Source organism: Scyliorhinus canicula, chromosome 11 (genome assembly GCF_902713615.1).
Source record: "Scyliorhinus canicula chromosome 11, sScyCan1.1, whole genome shotgun sequence".
Classification (NCBI taxonomy): Eukaryota; Metazoa; Chordata; class Chondrichthyes; order Carcharhiniformes; family Scyliorhinidae; genus Scyliorhinus; species Scyliorhinus canicula.
The window spans coordinates 52,854,646-52,877,677 of NC_052156.1; the positions used below are offsets into that span (position 1 = coordinate 52,854,646).

At 39.8% G+C, this 23,032-nt stretch overlaps 1 protein-coding gene across 3 annotated transcripts in view; it reads left to right on the forward strand.

The window, feature by feature from the left end:
- The window catches only part of slc25a26 (solute carrier family 25 member 26), a 287,293-nt gene that overhangs the window by 80,676 nt on the left and 183,585 nt on the right, over window positions 1-23,032 (forward strand). For 2 of the 3 annotated variants that reach the window (XM_038810595.1, XM_038810596.1), the window contains exons 4-5: window positions 11,007-11,111; window positions 17,502-17,549. The exons of the other annotated variant lie outside the window; for it this stretch is intronic. In XM_038810595.1, coding sequence (XP_038666523.1) covers window positions 11,007-11,111; window positions 17,502-17,549 — 153 coding nt within the window. The remainder of the gene's footprint in view (window positions 1-11,006; window positions 11,112-17,501; window positions 17,550-23,032) is intronic. 3 annotated transcript variants of the gene reach the window in all.

Genomic DNA, 23,032 nt, shown 5'->3' on the forward strand with positions numbered 1-23,032 from the left:
AGGGTTAATTTAAAAATCAGGTTAATAAAATTTAAGTGAGCCAAGAAAAATTAGCAGCAAATAATTTTAACAGGGATTTTAAGCCCCCAGATAGTTCTTGTAAAATTAGTTAATGATACATCTAGTGCCTATTTTTAAAAGACAAAATATACCTTGTAAAAATTATGGGTTTGCCAACCACTACTGTCTTTTAACAGTATGGTTGACTTTTATGTTTGAAACTCTTTGGACATTAATCATGAACTTAGAGCCATACTGTATACTTGGACCTTTCCAAGAACTTTATATTTTTTGTACAATTGTCATCTAAGTCTTTTTCTCCCAATGTGCTTTGGGAAAGCAGATTTAATGCTAGGAAAAGGCAGGTATTAATTTGTTGAATAATTTAACCTGAATAAATAACATTTTTGCCCCCTTACCATCAACATATTGTTGCATTAATCAACACAGACTGTGTACCTAGCTGTCACTCATTGAGGCAATGCCTTTGATTCATTTTTGCCAATTTCTAATTAGTTAATTTGAGTTGGGTAGAGTTTATATTTACACAGTTTAGCTCACTGGGCTAAATCGCTGGCTTTTAAAGCAGACCAAGCAGGCCAGCAGCACGGTTCGATTCCCGTACCAGCCTCCCCGGACAGGCGCCGGAATGTGGCGACTAGGTGCTTTTCACAGTAACTTCATTGAAGCCTACTCGTGACAATAAGCGATTTTCATTTTCATTTCATTCAGTTTGCTCTGGTCGTCGCTATTCTATGCTATTATCACTTTGATGAAAAACAAAATGTTTCAATTCTTGATCGTCTGCATTTTGGACCAATTATCAATTAGTATGCTGAGGTGCGGCGCATACTGATTCAAGACATAACTAAACATCTGAACTTTTGCCTGAATCCCAACCTTGTAGCTGGTGCGCAATGCGGTGAAGACATCTCTTAAATTTCTCCTGTGGTCATTCTGGTGCCTCGCTGAGGTAACAGTTTTGTTCTTTGGATGCATGGACAGTAGGATGTAAATTCTGAATACCGGCATTAAACCTTTTAACTCTGCACTGAATTAAAACCAGGCCTCACATCCAAAGAAAAGGATCATGGATAGAAACGAGTTTTCATATTTCCATATGTTTGGTGCGGTATTTCATCAAGATAAAAAGATGTCTGCTCCAGAAATTGAACATTTCCGCTTTTGTCAACATCAAGTTACTGCACTACCTTTATGCTTATTTTATGGACCTTTATTATTCCCCAATAACTGTGGATGTATATTAGTTACAGTTTGTAAAAATTATGGATTATTTACTTTTCTAGCCATATAAAGGGAGTAGTATCATGGGACATCTCTACAATTAATTGAATAAGGATGGTACTGCAAATAAGATTAAAGCTTAATCTCATTAAGATAAAAGCAAATTATTCTGGATGCTGGAATCTGAACAAAAGCAACAAATGCTGGACTATCTCAGCAGGTCTGACAGCCTCTGTGGAGAGAGAATGGATCTAACGTTTTGTGTCTGGATGACTCTTTTGCCACAAAATCTCTCAACATTTTCAATTAAATGTGTAGATTCATCTGGACATTTGACTAGATATTATCTGAGTTGAGCAGACCAAGACACTTACAATAATTTTTACTTCAAAATTCAAATGATTTGTTTTGTCTCCAACTGGGAAGGTTTGTCACTTTGTGCTTTAGTAAATTCTAACTGATTGAGAGTGTCACAAAGGCAGAATATTGCAATTAAAACATCTATGACTTTTCTAAATTGATCAAGTATCACCATGCTGTGTAGAAATAAACAAAACTAATTGCAGTATAATTTTTACAGTTTTTGACACTAGCAGCTGATTCATTTCTTTGAGGAATATTGTAAACTTGTCTTGCACTTAAATTTAATTAATGTTTGGCAACAAAGTGAGTGATCTGGGCTGGAATTCTCCGACGTTTGTGACTCTCTTTTCCCGATGGCAGCGCACCCGCACCCCGCAGGTTTCCTGGCGGCGTGGGATGGCTTCAATGGGAAATCCCAGTGGCAAGAAGAGAGAATCCCTTACAAGGGAAATAAAAAGTTGAATGTCAAGGGGCCTCTAGTCTTGGGGTGGCAGAGAAGGAATGAATGTTTAAAGGGTAGAAGGTTTCAGAAGAGGTGAATAATTGATTGTAGATTGAAGAGTGTACATTGTGGATCTCACCTGTAGTGAGGAGTCTCATATTGAAAGAAACTGATCTGTTTTGCACTTAATGTAATATCAAATTTGAACAGTTATGTAATATACCTTTACAAATTTTCAGAATGTATATTTTTGGGGAAAAATGTGTTGGCTGAGGAGGGAGCGATGAAAAGTGTTAATGTGGAAAGAAGTAGGGCAGTAATTGAAGTTTGCAACAATAACTAACAATAAGGGGGAGGAGAGAAATTGAAAGGCCTAAGACCAAGGGAATACAATAGGAGTGAGCAGGGTGTCGGGGTGGAAATTATGGGAAGGATTCTCCGGTCCCCCACCCGTGTGTTCTCGACGATAGGATTCTCTCTTCCTGCCGCATGTTGATGCGATTTCCCATGGAAGTGCTTCCCATTGAACTGGGAAGAAAAGAATCTCAATGGCTGGAGAATTGTGATTTATAGCAGCAAAATAAAAGATTTTTGCTGCAGCCCATATTTTCCCTGCAACTCCAGTTGGAAAATGCAGTTTCTTTATTCTTCATACCCTGACGTGGGCATCATTGGCGAGCATTTATTGGCCACACTTAATTGTCCTGAGAAGGTGGCAGTAGACCGCCTTCAACCAGTGAAATCCATATGAAAAGGAGTTGGCATTTCTTTTTTGTGCCACGAAAGCACTATCACCACCTCCCTCTCAGAAGGAAAACAAGGACAAAGAAATGTAAGGAAGCAAAGAGGTGGTGAGGTAGAAAAAATCAGAAAAAACGTTGAGGACCGAGAAAAGATTAGAAATAGGATGACAGACAATAAAGAGAGCCAGACCATGTGCCTGTCGTACTGTAGCACCAAAGGAGATCCATTCATTTATCTTGTTGTAGAGTTTGGTTATTTTGTAAATTTTCATTCAGCAGCCTGTGCATGTAGAGCTGCAGTTTTATTTGTGCTAAATTCTGGAGCAGCAAAATGACAAGACAACATTGCAGACTTAGGCAGAGAAGAGCATGGTGGAGTGGGAGGTGTTTGTGTAGCCAGAGTCTTGGAAATTGTTTTCTATTATAGCTGGTAAACACTCCTCGGAGCAGAGTCATCATTTACTTTCAGACTTGACATAACAGAGTGGAGTTGAGTGATGTTACATGGTGCTGTACTTCAAATGAATTGGGCGAGGTAATAGTAGAACCTAAGGCAGAGGAGTGCATGTAAAATCTTTGGAGGACAGCTAGACAGAGAGTGCGACGGTTCAAATGTTTCTTTTGTTGAATTATTAATCTCTTATTTTCAGTGACAGTGGGGATGGATGCAACCTTAGGCTTAATTGCAGGTTTCCTTTCAGAGGAGCAGAGCCACAGGCTCAAAGATTAATTTTTGGATAACTGGGAGTCTGAATAAAAAATAAATAAATTTAGAGTACCCAATTCATTTTTTCCAATTAAGGGGCAATTTAGCATGGTCAATCCACCTAACCTGCGCGTCTTTGGGTTGTGGGGGTGAAACCCACGCAAACACGGGGAGAATGTGCAAACTCCACACGGACAGTGCACCAGAGCCGGGATCGAACCTGGGACCTCGGCGCCGTGAGGCAGCAGTGCTAATCACTGTGCCACCGTGCTGCCCTGGGAGTCTGCATTTTAACCATAGGTTTGGAGTTAACATTGTTAAAATTAGCAGGGAGTGAAGTTGTAGGCCAGAAGTGGTTTCGTTCTAAGGAAGACCGGGATGGAATAGAGGCAATGCCAGTGGGAATTAGCAGAACCGCTGGTAGAAGTGGGGCAGGTAGGGGGCGGTGTGGTGGTGGGGGCACCGCAAAGGCCTGAGTGAATGGAAAGATAAGGGGCTGGATTCTCCGTCCCGCCGCGTCAGATTTCTGGTTCAGCAAGCCGGCGGGATGCTCTGTTTTGCCGGCTGGGCGATGGGGTTTTCCATTGTGGGGCAGCCCCACACTGTCAGGAAACCCCCGGTCTGCCGGAAAAACGGAGCTTCCCAACGGCGGAGAATCCAGCCCCAGATTTGTAGATGAGAAACAAAATTGAAATGAAATCCTACCCGCAGTGCATTTAGACTTGTTTGAATCAGTTGTAGTATGCCTGCAACTACATTGTGACAGGCAACCGTTTATACATGGAATAATCAATATAAATATTTATATTTTTTAATTGAAAAGGGTCCATTTAGGATTGAATTCAGCAAGTACTTTCCTACATGTTTTCCTAAAGGCTGTGGTTGCTGGATCAATTTAAATTTTCAAGGCTGAGATGGCTGGATATCTGTCATGCAAGGATATCATAGAATATGCGAGTAATTGTGGATAAATTGACTTGAGGTATGTTTTGTCTATGATCTAACAGATTAAAAAACTTCCTCCTGTTGCTTTTTAAAAAAAAGACAAATTAATTTGTGGACAATAAGAGTATACGGTCTGAAGATTTTTAATTGCCTGTAGATATCTTCTCTTTTATAATGTTTACTCCACTCAAAGAAAGATGTTGAAAATTCATACGTGACTTGAAATCTTTAAACTGTAAAATTTCTTGCCCACTGCACAGAAGCTTTTAAATCAATGTGACATTTTAAATGTTTTGTAATTTTTATATATTTGCATATGTACCATCTTAATTCACTGTAGATAACTGTAGATGAATAAAAGTGACATCCTTAGGTTGCTGGTTCAATTCCAGCTCAGAGGAAGTCTTTACCCTCCTTTTGGGGCCAGTTTAGCTCAGCGGGCTAGACAGCTGGTTTGTGATGTAGAGCGAGGCCAGCAGCGTGGGTTCAATTCCCGTACTGGCTAAATCACCACCAGTCAGTTCTCCCCCCTCAAAGGTGTAAGCAGCCAATGGTCACCTAGGACTACGGCGACTTTACTTAAGTCAATAAAAATTTACTGTGCTTCAACTAGCTCTTAACACAAACTGAGTGCAGGAAACATATAGCGATCAGCTGCTGCAAATTAATATTTCAGGACAGGGAAGAATAATTGGGGGGAAAATTGTTCATCAAGTTCTTGCTTCTGAGGGGGTTCTGGAACAGAATTAGTATCCAAATCAGAATTGCTTAATGTTATACCTCTTCAATCTAAGAAATTCAGGATGTATGGAGCACGACTGAAAGCGAGATGGAAAAGAAATGAATGTAAACTGAAGCATCACAATCCCTGTAGAATAATAAACTCCTATTATGTTTAATAAAATATTTAAGTTGATCATAAATGGTCAATATTGTAAGTCTTTGAAATAGCCAAATTCTCTTTTGGAGTTTAGATATCATACAAAGTTTGTTCTTCAATACAGACCCTGTAGACCTGGTTCAACTGTAAAAAAGATTAAAGTTAATTCCAAAACAGAATGCAGAATGCTGTGGAAATCAGAAAGGCCTGCTGACCGCTTTGTGCCTCATTGGATCGTGAAATTGTTGCACTGTAGAAGTCAGGAGTCCCCGCTGGCTCCTTTGTACCCCTCAGCTGGAGAGATTGCTTTTCATCACTGACTTTTTAACAGTTCACCTTAATTAATAAGAGATAAAAAGCCAGCATAAGGACATGCAGAGACATGAAGTGTGAAGTGCTATAAATATTTATACTTCAAAAGTTGACAATTCTTATTTTCTTGGCAATTGAGGTCGTAAGTTATTCTTAACCTTAAGAATTCTGGGTGTTCTTGAAATTATCTTTTTAGATTCACAAAGGATTTGAGAAGTCAAGTCTATTACTAAGCGTGCTCACATTTGACTTGAGTTTACCTGCAGCAGTGGAACAGTAATGATTCAGGGTGGCTTGCAGAGAAATTATTAGAGCTCACAAGCAACTAAAATTGACGTCATGTGGCGTCTATGTTATCTTTAAGATTGACATGCTTTATTCAAACAATGAAAGTTTAATTGGAGCAAACTATATTTGGACTTGTTAAAATTATTTTGTCTGTTTGAAATCTCAAAACTTGTTTGAGACTGCATTGATTACAAGGAATGAGATCAAAGTGCTGTATGAATAGGTTAGGAACTTTGACTGGTCTCCGGACAGGCGAGAAGATTGATGGGGATGTAATGCAATTCATTGATATGAATGTTAAAGTATCCTTTTATTATTTTCATAATAGATGCAGTGCACCGAAAATTAATCTTTGGTTGTAAAAAATTTCCAAAAAAAAATGTAGCCGGGAACTTAAATTACTTTTCTTCTCACTACGGTTTTTAGAAAGTGTCAACAGACTGCCACTAAATGCAGATACCTGGGTAACCATTGGCCATTTGTTGTCTATAGAATTGGACACTTCTCTTTCATAAGGGATTTGTCGTTAAAATTTGATGGAAGCATTAGAGAGATGAAGTCCTGGTTGTATGCAGAGGAGACCATGTTTCCACACAATGGTTTCAAATTAGAACAATGTTCAATACCTTAGATTAGGCAGTAATGAGTTTGCAGGATGATTGATAGAAATACAATTATGAAGGGATGGCACAGAGGACTTTGAAACAGACTGCAGTGGTAAAGGGGTTTAGAACAGACAGCAGGAAAATATCTGAACATGGTCGGTGAGAGACCAAAATGCAGTACCAACATTAGTGATTACAGCAGAAACGGTATTAATGTTTAAGAATATGCGCTGTTGGTGGTTGAAGGAAAGTGTTGAAAGGGATATGGGAACAACGCAAGTACTTGGGATTTGGGCTGCTCTTCATGTGAAGAATAAATACCAACAGATTCTGGACTGAGCACCCTGTTTCCATATTGTAATGTCAGTGTTAAATAATGAAAGAAGCAATTAACTGGTCTTCCACTCAACTTTTTCTTATTATTTTCTTTCATTTTACTTTTCTTTGTCCTTCTATTTATGCTTCATTCAGTCCTTATCCCACTCCCTCACTGATTTTGTTCTTTCAATTATATTATCTGTCAATTATCTATATGTGCTGTGTTTTCTTAGTAGCCTTGAAGGCAAATGCTTATTTTTTAGAGAAGAAAAATTTGCATTTATATGGAACCTTTCGTGACCAAAAAGTACCCGTAAGCACATTTCAGTCAATTAAGTAATTTTGAAGTGTCATCACTGTTGTTATGTAGGAGAACATGGCAACAAATTTGCACACAGTAGGATCCCATAAATAGCAATGTAATAATGATCCGATAATCTGTTACAGTTGGAGGATAACTATTGTCCCGGATCGCTGTTGATTGAAATAGTAACTCTGCCCAGTCCCTTGTCTTAATTTTCTGCATTTCCTGTTCTTGTCATCCCGTCGCTCGTCGACCAACATTGACTCCTGGTCAAGCAGTGCCTTGTTTTTAATATTCTCATCTTCTTTTCAGATGTCTCATGGCTTTGCCCCTCTCTATTGTAAGTGTCCTTCCTATTTATTTCCTTTGTTCCCATTTATTTTATGTTATTTTATTATTTTGGTCCGTGGACCTATAATCAGAATGTGCCTTCAAGGAGAAGATTCAAAGGTGAAGCAGCCTGCTAGTCAGATCACTGAAGTGGAGAAGCCAGACTTCTTGGCACCAAGTGGATCCTAGGGATCAGGTTTGGAGGGAGTTGGATTGATTAGTTAACTGGCAACTGGTGTTTTGCTTGACAATGGTCAATGATTAAGTTCCTGCATGATGCTTTCTAAGAGAAGTGGGCAGAAGCATTTAGACCTTGGGAAGTGAAAAGAACACTCTTTCCCTCTTTCTCTTTCCCTCTCTTGTTGCAGAAGTTAAAGAGCTGCTTTATTGTTCTGAAAGCTGAGAGTGCACAGCCCATCCTTTGCTGTGAACCTGGAATGACTCGGAGTCTGCAGAGAAGGTAGACAACCTTGCCAGAGGATACCATCTCAAGCCTAAAAGGGAGAAGTATCAAAACGAAAGCTGAACTTCAGAAAGACACAAACTAGAAATTATCCCAGGGCATCAAACATCCTTATCCTTTAATTTATTTAATATTTTCTTTCCCTTTCCACCACCCTTTCCCCTTTGTGTTGTTTGTCTATGTGAGTGCGTATAGAGAGTGGGGGTAGTTAGGAAGAGGGGGGGTAGGGAAAGGGGTATTAGATAGTTACATGTTCTGCCCATTTAATTATAATACTGTATATAATAAAACATTAGTTTGTGTTAAAGTTACTGCAACCAAGGCCCTCGGGTATTTTAAACAATATCTAATTTCATCTGTGTTGTGACTCCGGGTCAAGTTGGACTGAAATTAACCGCGCACTGGCCCAGGATGCCGTAACAGTATCTCTGTAATTCCTCAATCCCACAACCTCCTAAATATCTGCGCTCTTCTACTTCTGGTCTCTTGAGCATTCCAAATTGTAATTGTTCAACCATCGATGGCTGTCAGCTGCCTAGGCGCCAAGTTCTGGAATTCCCTCCAAACACCCACCTCTCTACCTCACTTGCCTCCTTTATGACACTTCTTGAAACATAGCTCTTCGACCAAGCTTTTGGTCATCTGACCTAATATATCCTTCATGGCTCCGTGACATACTTTCTTTTATATTGCTCCTGTGAAGTGCCTTGTGATGTTTCATTCCCTTAAAGGTCTGTAAGGCACTGAAAAATATAATCGCCTTGATTATATACCCCAATCTTTGCATGGGATGTGAAAAATGCAACCTTCTGACTGAGGCGAGACATCTACCACTGAACCATGGCTGACAGCACGAAAGATTAGTGTGTCTGGTTTCAAAGCTCATTGGGAGAATTGATGGAGAGCATCCTGTAGTAGAAACAGGCCAGTCCACTTCTAAATGATTTTCGCAGCAGGTCTTGTAGAAAATTGATTAATGTGTTATACAATAACTTGCTACTCAGTTGTGGAGTCTTCACCTTGTATAAAGCTCAGTTATCAATGGCTAAACTTGTTTATTTTGGGCCTTTTTGATCTGAGGTGGAACAGAAATAATAAGCTAAGTATTGCAAATGAATGCATTCTTATTTTATGGGAAGGCTGGTTTAAATTTGCAGATGTCTGAAATTCCTTGATAGGCATCCTATGTTCGTTTTAATTTTAACATGGCACAATGATTAGCACTGCTGCCTCAGTGCCAGGGACCCTGATTCAATTCTGACCTCGGGCAGCTGTCTGAGTGGAGTTTGCACATTCTCCCAGTGTCTACGTGGGTTTCCTCAGGGGCTCCGGTTTCCTCCTACAGTCCAACGATGTGCAGGTCAGGTGGATTGGCCATGCTACATGGCCCCTTAGTGTCCAAATGTCTAGGTGGGGTTGAGGGGATAGGGCGGGGGATTGGGCTTAGGTACGGTTCTCTTTCAGAGGGTTGGTACAGCTTGATGGGCCGAGTGGCCTCCTTCTGCACTGTTGGGACTCTGTGATTTCAAGATATATACAATTACCTCATTTTATAGGCGATAATTACAGGTTAGTCTGAGTTAATGTTTAGCTTTTTCTACTTTTGGCATTCATGACCTTGGTTAGGGTCAGTAAAATGCTCTATTATCCAGATACCAGTATGACTGGACTGACATGTGACATGACTGGAACTGGTTTTTCTTGCAAAAGCATTCTTTGTAAAAGTATTTACATGATTTGTAGCACGTGGAAAGCTGCACATCATCGTGCTTGTCTTAAACTGATGAGAAATCTGTGGCAATCATAGAATCTCTGCAGTGCAGAAAAAGAAGTTTCGGCCCATCGAGTCTGCACTGACCCTTCAAAAAAGCACCCTACCTAAACCCCCACAGTCACCCGAAGCCGTAATTGAACCAGATCCCTGGTACTGTGAAGCAGCAGTGCTAACTCTGTGCGACCGTGCCGCCTCACGGTTCGTTCAGTATGAAATGCATACTTTTTCACCACAGCGAACCCACTTTTTACATGGATTTACAGAGCTTCGCCACATGTTAGCAAAGATGAGGAAAGGCTGAAGGTGGTGTTTAGGTCCCTCAAGCACATGTAAGAATTACTGTCGGAGATCAACTAAATAAAGCGGCCAACCTTATTTTTACTGCTTGTCCATGTAGGCTCCTCTTGTCAGGAAGTTAACTTGTATTGTTAACCAAAATGGAATGGGGAAGGATCTCAACCCCCAATGTCACTAAATATTTGGAATATCTTGGAAGTTTTACTACTGAGGAAAAGATGAAAGCAGTGTTATTTGCTTGATCGCAGATTTTAAATGAAACCATATCATCTGTAGCTCGACCTTGCCTCTGGATCAGTAATTTGTGGGTTCAAATCCCAGTCCATCAGTGCAAACACGTAGATGGAATCACTGAGTGAGTGCTGCACTGTCAAAGGTGATGTTTTATAGATGAAAGATTAAAGCAAGGGTCTTTCCTGTCTGTCCTCTCAGATAGGCCTTAAAGATTCCATGACAGAATACTTACAAGTCGAGCAGGGGAGTTATCTCTGGTGTTTGACCAATATTTATTCCTCATCAGCATCACTGAAATTAGACTAATCCATGAATTACCTTTGGCCAGTGGTTGGGGAGTTGCATTCTTGCCTATAGTTCACACTTTTAATATGGAAGTTTCTCATTTCTATATAATCATATCTGTCCCACTCAATTGCTTTTGGCGTGGACATCTTGCCCCAGGTTCAAAGGTTGAATATCCTTACATTACTATATTTTAAAAAGACCCAAGATTAGCTGCCTCATGTCATGTTAATGAAGCAAGTTTTCTTTTTGTGTGAATATAATGATACTTGGGTCATAGACCATATGAGTCTAGTCTGCAGTAGAGTTCAAAAATTAGAGGACCTGCTTTCTTTTAATGTCAGCAAATTAAAATAATTTCTTCTCTCAAAGTTGCATGTTTTATTAGGCACGTGACCTCACTGCCTAAAGTCACATCCATTCTCTGACGCAGATCTATTTGTGGTTGACGTGTCATTTTTATTATTTTCAGGTTTCATGTATGGTAAGAGTTCCTTCGGAAGTTGTCAAACAACGAGCCCAAGCTTGCCCTTCACTGGGTACCTACAAGGTGTTCATTGATACCGTAAGGCATGAGGTAAGCTGTATGCCATAGTGAAATAAGTGATTGTTACCCATGATGCAGTGGCTATGTTGATGAAGGTACATATTTTTATCAAATTGAAAATTGAACCAGACTGCATCTTTCCAGTTATGCCATAAGGGAATGATAGAGAAAGACAAAATGCCAAGGGCTGCGTTTTGATCCTGCTTAACATCCCTTTGTGAGTTATCTCAGGAAGCCGGAGGAGGGAAATAGATCCTGACTGTGGTTTGAGTCATTCCTGCCTCTGCTCAGCACTGATGCAATGAAGCACATGCTGTTGTCACACAATGATCCTGAAGAACCCAGGAGAGCCTGATGCAGGCAGCTAATAAACAGCAGCTTTAGCCAAGAGCCAGGCCCACAGCAAAACTTGCCTGCCATCACAGAAGCCCATTCATTAGCTCTTCTCCACATTTAACAAGGTGCCTATTAGGAAACTTGTTTCTGGTAGACATTTCTCTGCCTTATCCGAATCATTCTGCATTTTAGCTGTTAATGAATTATAAAACAAAAAACTTCCAGGAATCAAAATCTGTGCACCCTCCTTGTATTTCTCACCACTTTTTGACCACTATTGAATCTGCTTTTAATGTGAATTTCCCACTTTTGCTCAGCGATCTGATCAGTGACAGGAAGATTTTGTGTCTTGAGGCACTCGGGACACTTTTCCTTCTCCTGTTGTAGGTCATTTTCCCCTTTGAAAATAAAGTAGAAAGTGTGAAGGCACTTCAGCAACAATTTAACAACAACATATTTTTATATAGTGCCTGCATCGCAATAAAACGACGAACTAAACTTGCTGTCTCATGGAATGCAGTCGAAGTGCTTGAAAACATTTTTGAATGGGGATGTGGAATGACTGAATACATCCTGTGTCAATCTTTAACTGTTTTCGAGGGGAAGAAGTAGTTTGAGAGGGAAGGTGTGGTTCTAAGGAGAGATTCCAGGAAAGTTGCACGTGGTTTTGAAGATATGGAGGAGAAGGCGAGAGAGTTAAATCACTTCCCCATGACATTCAATGGAATTACCATTGCTGGTTCCCCCACTATCAACATCCTGGGGGTTACCATTCACCAGAAATTGAACTGGATGAGCCATACAAATATTGTAGCTACAAAAGTAGGTCAGAGGATAGGAATCCTGTGGCGAATAATTCACTTCCTCCTGACTTTCCAAGCCTCTCCATCATCTACAAAGCGCACATCAGGAATGTGATGGAATACTCTTCTCTTGCCTGGATAAGTGCAGCTCCAACAACACTCAAGAAGTTGACACCATTCAGGACAATGTGACTTGCTCGATTGGCTTTCCATCCACCACCTTACACGACCACAGGTACACAATGGCAGTGATGTATATCCTCTACAAGATGCACAGCAGCAACTTGAGGCTTTTTTGACAGCACCTCCCAAACATACAATCTCTATATGAGCAGCATAGTAGCACAAGTGGATAGCACTGTGGCTTCACAGTGCCAGGGTCCCAGGTTTGACTCCCTGCTTGATCACTGTCTGTGCGGAGTTTGCACGTTCTCCCCGTGTCTGCACGGGTTTCCAGCGGGTGCTCCGGTTTCCTCCCACAGTCCAAAGACTGCAGGTTAGGTGGATTGGCCATGATAAATTGCCCTCGTGACCAAAAAGGTTAGGAGGGGTTATTGGGTTACGGGGATAGGGTGGAAGTGAGAGATTAAGTGAGGGTCAGTACAAACTTGCTGGGCCAAATGGCCTCCTTCTGCACTGTATGTTCTATATAGAGGAGATTTACAAAGATGTTGCCTGGTATGGAGGGAAGATCTTATGAGGAAAGGCTGAAGGACTTGAGGCTGTTTTCGTTAGAGAGAAGAAGGTTAAGAGGTGACTTAATTGAGGCATACAAGATGATCAGATGATCAGAGGATTAGATAGGGTGGACATTGAGAGCCTTTTTCCTTGGATGGTGATGTCCAGCACGAGGGGACATAGCTTTAAATTGAGGGGAGATAGATAGAGGACAGATGTCAGAGGTAGGTTCTTTACTCAGAGAGTAGTAAGGGCGTGGAATGCCCTGCCTGCAACAGTAGTGGACTCGCCAACACTAAATGCATTCAAATGGTCATTGGATAGGCATATGGACGATAAGGGAATAGTGTAGAGGGACTTTAGAGGGGTTTCACAGGACGGCGCAACATCGAAGGCCGAAGGGCCTGTACTGCGCTGTAATGTTCTATGTACCACCTAGAAGTACTAGGACAGAGGTAGATGGAAACACCGCCATCTGCTAGTTCCCTTCCAACACTTCATTTGATTTGGAATTATATTGCCACTCTTTCATCAAAATCCTGAAACACTCTGCCTAACAGCATTGTCAGGGTATTGTCACCACATGGACTGCACCGGTTCAAGAGGCAGCTCACGGCCACCATCTCCAGGGGAATTAATGATAAACATTAACTGCTGGCCTTGCCAGTGGGGCACACATTCCATGATCAAAATAAAAAGATGACCATTATTTTTCCCAAATTCTGATTATCTGGGCTGGTTTAGCACACTGGGCTAAATAGCTGGCTTTTAAAGCAGACCAAGGCAGGCCAGCAGCACGGTTCAATTCCCGTATATCCTCCCCGAACAGGCGCTGGAATGTGGCGACTAGGGTCTTTTCACAGTAACTTCATATGAGGCCACTTGTGACAATTAGCAATTTTCATTTTCATATCTCCTTGTACCTTGGCTAATTTGAAGACCTTATTGCACTGAGTACCTTTATAGACATGACATGTTCACCACCATGCCTGCCTGCTTTTACTGGGGATGCTCGATGCCGAAAGCTGTATCCTCCTTTTCTGGATTTCTGACAAGATCACCTCAGTTGCAAAGTCTACAAATTCAAGGGCCTTAAAGAGACATTGCAATGATTACATTGGCTGCTACCCTGTTACTATAATAGTGCAGCAGCACTACATGCTTGCCCTCACTCCCTCACTCCCACTTCTTCCTGCCAGCAGTACGCTTCCTATAGACAAGAAGCAACATGTTGCATTTAAAGCCCTCCTTGAATGTTTAATAAAGGTCTTTTTGAGGGGACATTTGGATGGAGTCAAATGCTGGAGGAAAATCCAACCTTGTTCTTTGGACGAGCATTGTCTTATTTGCTGATCTATGTTCTGAATAGTGTTATCTTATCTCATACATTTTATTCCAATATATCAAAAATGAACTGAATAAGGTATTTATTCATGACAGCCATCTAGTGTAATAGCAATAGAATCGAAGAAAAATAACTTAGTGGCATTGAAAGGAACAGTGTCAACATGTTTTTACATTCCATTTACTGTAGTAATACAGATTACCAAGGACTGAGTCCTGCTTATTCTGCAAAATCTCTCATTTCTGTTGTGAGAGTAGGGAAACCTGCCAGCTGTTCACATTGGAATCTATGTTAAATATTGATGAGAATTGAGGCTGGAATAGATAGATTGTGTATGATGAATTAAAAGAACTTTATAATAGGTAGATACAAAGTTAATATTCTGGGAAAGAGAATGCAGCCAGTGTTTTGATTTGAAGAGTTTTTTCCCCCAGTTATGTGCATTAAGGATCATTTTTTGTTCCAGTGATTTCAGGCAACTTTTACAGAATTTTAAAATTAACCTGGTTGACAAATCTACATATACTTATAAATTATTTATCTGAGTTGTTATTCGCATCTGTTAACTTGTATAAAGTAAAAATCAAGAGTTGTATAGTGCAAATTGTAATGTGGCATTTAGTGCATTATTCAATCGCTACGTGCATCAGATCTCAAATTTGCTGCAGTGAAATCGAATGATTATAATTAAAACTTGAGGGATGGGCCTCCCCTTTTTTGACATTTACTTTGATCTATATCTGTCAGGTCTTTTGCCTCATAGATCATATTGACAAATTTGCTAATCAGATTGAATTTTGTGCGCAGATGACTCTAATTATCAAATAGACTTGACATGATGATCATTATTGTCTGAACAGCATCACACCATCTGGATGTGTAAATGAAGAATAGTTGAGTCTAGACAGAGGTGCATCTTCTGTGTTGAATTTTGCAGTGCTGGAAATTGTCTGAGAATTTGTCAAGTGATTTTATGTTTTTAACCAGTGGGGTGGGCTTTGAAAGTCCAGCTCGCAGAAAACCCAGATGGTTGTATTTGGTTGCGTTTAATCAGTCATATTTTTTGAGTGCAAGTCTACAGCTCAAAAATTATAGATAATGTATCACTAATTGTGAATCTCCCACTTAGGCCACAAGAAAGATATAGGAAGTGTAATTATCACACCAATGTACAGGGCCGACAGTTATTCAAAGGTTAAAGTTTAGGTGCTTTATTGGGATAATTGTTTGGAAACTCGAGCACTGAAGGGGCATTTAACAAAGATGCAAAAGCAAAATACTGTAGATTCTGAAGTCTGAAGCCAAAACAGAACAGCATTTGCAGGGAGTGAAACTGTTAACATTTCAGGTCAGTGACCTTCAGGTCATGAATCTAAAACCCTAACACTGTTTTCCTTTCTCTACAGGCACTGCCAGACTTGCTGAGTATTTTCAGCATTTTCTGCTTTTATTTAGGGGGTAGGTTTATTTCTGTACTTGGGAATTATTTGGGTTAGTTCTCACATAGAAACTGAACACCAATTTTAGGCCAGGCTCTAATGGCCAGAGTACTGTTGCCTGATAGGCCAGCAGCAGTCAAAATATCTGTCAGACATAACATAGAAATAGGAGCAAGAGTAGGCCATTCGGCCCTTCGAGCCTGATCCACCATTCAGTATAATCATGGCTGATCCTCGATCTCAATTCCACATTTCCACGTTCTCCCCATACCCCTTGATGCTATGATAATCTAAAAAATTATCTAACATTCTTGAATACATTTGGTGAACATTTCTCCTGAGAGTGGATATTTATCAATTTAAGTCTTCTGAGGATTGTGCGTTCATGTTTCCCGGTATCCTTACAGATTGATCATTTCAGAAAATTAAATATTGAATATTTTCACTGACCACTTCTTTAGAATGGTTCTTAAATTATATAATCATTGTTACCATAGGCAAACATCACAGATCCTGTCTCACCAATTTATGATGAGTAATTTATACTTTGATACTGATGAGATGAGACTATGGTACGTTTAGAAGCCAAGAATTTTGAATAAAAATATTGATGAAAATACATATACAAAGAACCACAAAAGTATCTTCCATAGGTACTAATTTCAGTCATAATGATGGAACCAGTTTCTGGTTTTCCAACAGTTACCAGGGCTAAAGATCACTGACCTGCTCTTGCCTCTTTCCTATCGGAAGGTTTTGAAGCAAAATGCAGCACTTATACTACCACCTTGTTAATGCAGTGCGGAGTGAGAATTGAATCTGGAACCTGGGTTATGGGGATAGGGTGGAGGTGTATGCTTAACTAAGGTGCTCTTTCCAGGAGCCAGTGCAGACTCGATGGGCTGAATGGCCTCCTCCTGCACTGTAAATTCTATGATAATTCTTCGATTCTCTGATCATAAGGAATCAATTGTGTATTGCTTTCACCAACTGAGCCAGTGGAGGTTGAGCGGAGTGTTTCATGTATTTTGCAAGTACCTTACATTGGTACCTGTCACAGGGAAGGAAATTGATGGAGTGTGCTTGCACTAAAGCTTACAGGACTTGCAACATTTAGGGCCCTTTGCCACCTTGTTACAGAGTTAATTGCATTAGTTTTGCATGTAGCAACCAAGATCTATGTTTCTCCAAAGCTGTATTGATGTCTGAACCACCATGATCTTATTTTATAAGGGTTGCTGTATTGCTTCCGGTGGTCTGGAGCAGTCGAAATGTTGCGGATTGAATGGGGTTGGCATTGTTAGAATCCAGCTAAAATCCTGTAAAGTTTCCATGGGCGGGGAAAATAGGACCAATTCTTAACTTAAAAAGTCTGTTTGGAAAGATTATTCACAATTTCTATTACTGTGGGCAGCACCGTAACAGAGTGGTTAGCACTGTGGCTTCACAGCGCCAGGGTCCCAGGTTCGATTCCCCGCTGGCTCACTGTCTGTGTGGAGTCTGCACATTCTCCCCGTGTCTGCATCGGTTTCCTCCGGGTGCTCCGATTTCCTCCCACAGGCCAAAGATGTGCGGGTTAGGTGGATTGGCCATGCTAAATTGCCCTTAATGTCCAAAAAAGTTTAGGTGGGGTTATTGGGTTTGGGGGATCGGGTGGGTGAGGGCTTAAATGGGTTGGTGCATACTCGATGGGCTGAATGGCCTCCTTCTGCTCTGTATGTTCGATGTTCTAAATGTAACAGTTTGTTGCATTAAATGTTTCAAAGTGTTTCCTAATTTACATGGATAATTATTATTGACTTCTTTCCTTTCTCCCCAGGGTATCCTCGGACTCTACAGGGGCTATGGAAGTACAGTGAAACGTGAGGTTAGAAATTATAACATAAACCCCTTTCCTCTGCCAATTTTTAACAAGTTTAACGCAACCGATTTTTGTTGCTTCGAGCTCCGTAGAGCGATTGTAGCAGTGATAAGACAGCTGTTTTCAACATTTAACAATCAATTTCTCCCATTTATTCCTGCCCTTTCTTTCCAGCCTTCCTCCTCCAAATTAAATAAACCTATCCTTTCAGTCTGTGTATGAAATTACAATGGTACAAATTAACAGCTAGTGTTCTTTCTTCATGGATCCTTTATGGATCATGTGTGATGGATGTTTGCTTGCAATGTTGAAGAACGTGTGCTTGCATTTTCATTGTATTTGGTAGTTGTAAAAAGAAACGACTGCGGCAGAGTGAGTCCAGTCAGGGAAGATTGTATTTTCTGGCCTTGTAGAATTTAAAAGATGATGGATTCATTTAAAGTCCATGAGGATATTCATTGCAGACAACATTATATCTCATAAATTTAATTTATTGCTAACATTTTATAGAAAGGTCCACAAAGTAATAAAAAGATGAGATTTAGATTTTTTACTGTCAGTATTTTTTTTATTGTTATGTCAAATATGTAAAATGTTATATAAGATGATCAGGATGGAATTCATTTTTCCAATGGTTGAACAGATCACTGTCTCATGATATTAGCTAAAGTTGACCTCTGCAGAGTGCATTGGATACCAAGGATTGCCATCAATGCAGTTGGTTGTTCCAAGATATTCAATCAGTTATGATGGTTCTGTTGGGTGGTTTTGAATTAGACTGATAATGATAATGATCACTATGCTTAGCAGCTATCACTATGCTTAGCAACTGACAAAACACTGAAATAAAAACAGAAAATGCTGGAAATACTCAGCAGGTGAGCGAGCATCTGGAGAGAGACACATTTCAGGTCAATAACATTTCATCAGAACCGTACTGGCAAACTCTGCCTGGTTGTTCTTTTGGTTGACACCAGAGTGTGGACCTTGTGGAGAAGCTTTTCTGTTATATATTTTATCTCATGATTTTTCACAACCTCAGTGATCACCCAACCTTTGCATCGTTGTAATGTAGGCAAATGTGGCAGCCATCTTGTGCACAGTAGAATTCCACAAATATCAATATGATTAATTGCCTGGTATTTTGCAATGTAAAATGACAAAATAATCACTTGTAATACAGCAAGTACTCCACGTTCCATGCACTAATGCCTCAGCCTTCATTCCTCTTTGCGTACAATAGATCTTTGATGATGCGCCACTGTCGTGGTTAAATGTGAAGATAATTTAAAGTAATTTGTTATTAGAGCAATTTATAGATGGTAGACAGCTATTTTGGTTTGTTGTGGGATTTTCTGATCTCACAATATCCCAACTTAAATAAAAACAGTTGAATTAGTATTAACTATGACATTTTATCTTTGTACTGTATGTTTTAATATCTACTCACCTTTATTTTCACTCATTCCAAGAACCACATTAATTGATCATATAAAGTTAGTGGAAAATTGCACAGACAAGTAACATCTGGCTTATAATCACTATCTGGAGCCTACATTAGTCCTTTGAGTAAAAGGAAATGACTTCGACACCCGCACATGAACGCTAATGTGATGCATGTAATTTGCATAAAGTTACAGATGTGTGATTTCTTCATCAGAATTTAAAGCAGCACAATTATTCATGCCATTTGGTAACATTTTTACTCTGTTTACTTAATTTCAAAATAAATTGTAATACTTTAAGCCTTTCTGAAGTTAATTATGGGCAGGTGTTTTGTGGTTAAAAATGTTATTGACATTGATGAATGTTGTAGTAGCTACTATGTTAAACACGGCGGGTGTGAGTAAGTTGGTAAAGGATTTTCTATAATTTCTCAAAGAGAACATACTTACTGTCAGTCCTAGTTGATAGTCAAACCCTGCAGCAGTTTTGTTCCATTGCTTCATAATGTTATGTTTTTCCCATTTTTAAGGAATCCTGTGATGCTCCATTTTTAAGGAATCCTGTGATTCTCGCCCCTGAAATCCTTTGTGCATTTCCTTCAGTTAAAGTGGCTGACCAAGCTACAATCTTGTATACGTTAATCAAGCTATTGGTAATATATTGTGACAAATGCTTTTGCAAGTTCCGTGAGATATGCATAAGCACTATATAGATTTTGGGTGTTGAGATACATGTAAAGACATACATATAAATGCCATTTGAAGCCATAGAACTGATGCAACCATGAAGCTTCGTTATAAAACAAAATACTAGAATATAGAGCAATGAGAGACTGAGCTGTTTGAAAGGTTCGTGGATCACATTTAGAGTCTAAAGTCCTAGAAAAATCTACAGCCATCTCGGATGTTTTTTTTTAAATCACGAGTTAGCTCTGACTGATGCAGGATCAATCACACATGATTGCACTAGGCAAAAAAATATCTTGTTGGATGATGGCTTTGAGTAGTTCCCTGCTCCCTTTATTTTAAAATTATCTCACTGTACTGATCTTACAGATCTTACTCTGTAAATGAAATGCAGCTGGTCAAAATTAGACGCAACTTTTATGTATGTGTGGAGGCATTGTAGAAAGATTTACTTTATGTGGGTGGCTCCTGTGCATATATCTGGGTTATAGCAAGTAAATAAACTTAGCTGTCGGGTCACTTCAGCTACTCAATCCTCTTCACACTGGTGTCACCTGGTGGAAGTTACATAATACCTCCATTTGGTGCAAAGTTTACAATCGCTGTCAGAGCTCAGTGGTATCGTCGGATCCAGATTAAGGCGTTTGAAGGAGCTTTGGATGGGTTGGTTAACTGCCTCTCCAGAAGTATCCATTACAATCTTAAAACCAGCCTTCCACCCATCCTAACATCAGCTTTTAAATGTTATGATTAGCAACGTGCTTTGAGATGCTACTTTACATTTGAAGGCTTTGTATAATACACCCCTGAGGGTGTTTTCGTTCTCCTTGGAACAGCTTGTAGGAAAAGTCAGGATCATTTGCATTTAAGATGTCTTTATGCTTATAAGGTACAACTTTGAAAGCTTTTCCATCCTCTGTGAGAAAGTGGCCTGTCTTCCTTCATGTGAATTTGACCATGTTTGTGTGATCAAAATGGCTCAACCATGATTCAGAAATACAGTCTGTTCCAGAATTCTTGGAGATTGATTTCCGCTGATTAGAAAACAAGTTTGAAAACCTCACAGATGCTTGTTGCTCTGCTTTGCTAGAAACCAATTCAGTTTTAGTTGCGATTTCAATGGTCAGGATCCATTTGGATGAGAACTTTAATTCAAATTAGCCAGCAATTTGAGATGAGGCTCAATCTGCGGTGACGTTGAAGAACAAATAATTTAAAAGAAGCCAATTTGAATTAACTGTGCAGTATCATTAGGGTTGTACTTGCCCCCATAATAAATGAACATATATTTTTTTTAATTCAGAGGATCCAATTAATTTTTTCCAATTAAGGGGCAATTTAGCGTGGCCAGTCCACCTACCCTACACACCTTTTTTGAATTATGGGGGCAAAACCCACGCAAACAGGGGGAGAATGTGCAAACTCCACAAGGTCAGTGACCCAGAGCCGGGATCGAACCTGGGACCTCGGCGCCATGAGGCAACTGTGCTAACCACATGCGCCACCGTACTGCCCATGAACACATTTTTATGGTGGTGATGGAAAAATTAAATGGGTTTCATGTATTAACTCTGGAGAAAATGCAAGGGACAACTTGTGAAAAGTGAAAGGCTCTCTGATCTCAATAACTTCTATTGCAATTATGTGCAAAAACAATTACAGTGGGGAAAGGGGTGAAATATGAAGAATATTTTCCTTCATGAATGTGTACTGCATGCTTGTTCACCCAGAGCTATGTTGTTTATGAATTTAGATCTGCTGGTGAAAGTAATTTTTATTCATCATTCCTTTGGCAGTGGCACATATACCCTTTGATTGTCTCCAATAGTATTTAGCTTTATTTATAAGATGTAATATGCTGTGGCACATACTTATTTTCGAGGCAAAAATGAGTTTTATTTTTATGCTGTAATATCTCGCAGAAAGTCACATCAGCTTTTTTCCCCCCCAGCATAACAAAAGTAAAATCCTATCTGTTACTTATTTTCTGCCTCACTGAACAAGTGTTATTTAGCCTACCTCCATCTGGAAGCAGGAAAAGGGTAACAAGCTCTTTTTTTTTTGATTTCTCTAAGGGGTTCTGAATAAATGAATAAATTTAGAGCCCTGTGAATTCAAATTTTGCATACTAACAATTAGATAAAACACACTGCTACAAATGGATGCTATTCTCTTTAGAATTTGTTTTGACATATGTCACGTAGGTAATTAATTTTCAGTCTGCTATCTTCGTGTGAGATGTGACCCTGTCTAGATAACTTTGTTTACGGAAGATGGCAGAACTCCAGTGCCAATTTAATTAGGGTCTTTTCCATCATGTATATTCATTAGCCAACCTTCAAAACTGTTTTCTGAAGAAATATTGCTTTTTTGTGTGTGCTTGCCGTATTGCGTAGTGGGACAAATTACTGACTAATGAAATGCTATTTCCTTTTAAAATTAAAGAAATCACAAGTGACCTAGCATTTAGCATAAAGCTTGCAAAGATTCCTGCTGAGGAGTTATTAGTATCCTCTCCCTATCAGTGAAATTATTATAGTAGTGCCCCGAGAATTGAAATTTGCATTTGATGTACTGCCCTCGCCAAATATCTAAATGTTCTAGCAGTCACCAGGACAGCTGACAGATTTTCTAGTAGCAAGTACTTCTGCATATGGGTGGAGGATTAAAGATTGTGGAATGAAGTAAAAATGAAACTAAAGCTGGGTGAGCTGTGTAGGCAGCACAGCCATAAACTGAGGCATTTCTTTTGCTTGTGAGATTATTTGCTTTGCGGCAGAGGCTAGTTAAAATGAGTTGCACCACTGTTTGCTTCTGCAAATGATGGAATATTCATGCATTTGACCACCAGGCAGCTTCAGATTCTATGTTATATGAGAAATCTGAGCTTAAAATCTTTTACCATTGTCCATAGATCTCACAAGATATTCTTTCTGAGTGCCTGGAGTGGTGTTTCTGACTTTTATCATGGGTGTCTCTGATTTTTACAGTGGTACTGCATTGAGGCCTGAGAACATTTGCTCCTGCTCTTAAGCAGCATCCTCACTGTGGCCCTGACTCAGCGACAATAGCAGTGTTCGTTTGTGTACTTCCTGGAATATTAACCAACGAGCAAAAAGAAAAGGCATTTGACCAATGAAGAGAAAACAATGGAGAGATGTTTGTGGCAGATACTACAGTGTAAGGGGTCACAATTTGGGAATATTGCCCACATGCACACCACAGAAAGATTATGGACAGACAAAACTCTGGCAAGGGAGCAGCAACTGGAAGGTTAAAGCTGATCAAAAGCAGATGGCTGTATTGGGGATGCTGGTTCAGTAGGAGAACCTGAAAAAACAATCAGGCAGGTTGTGG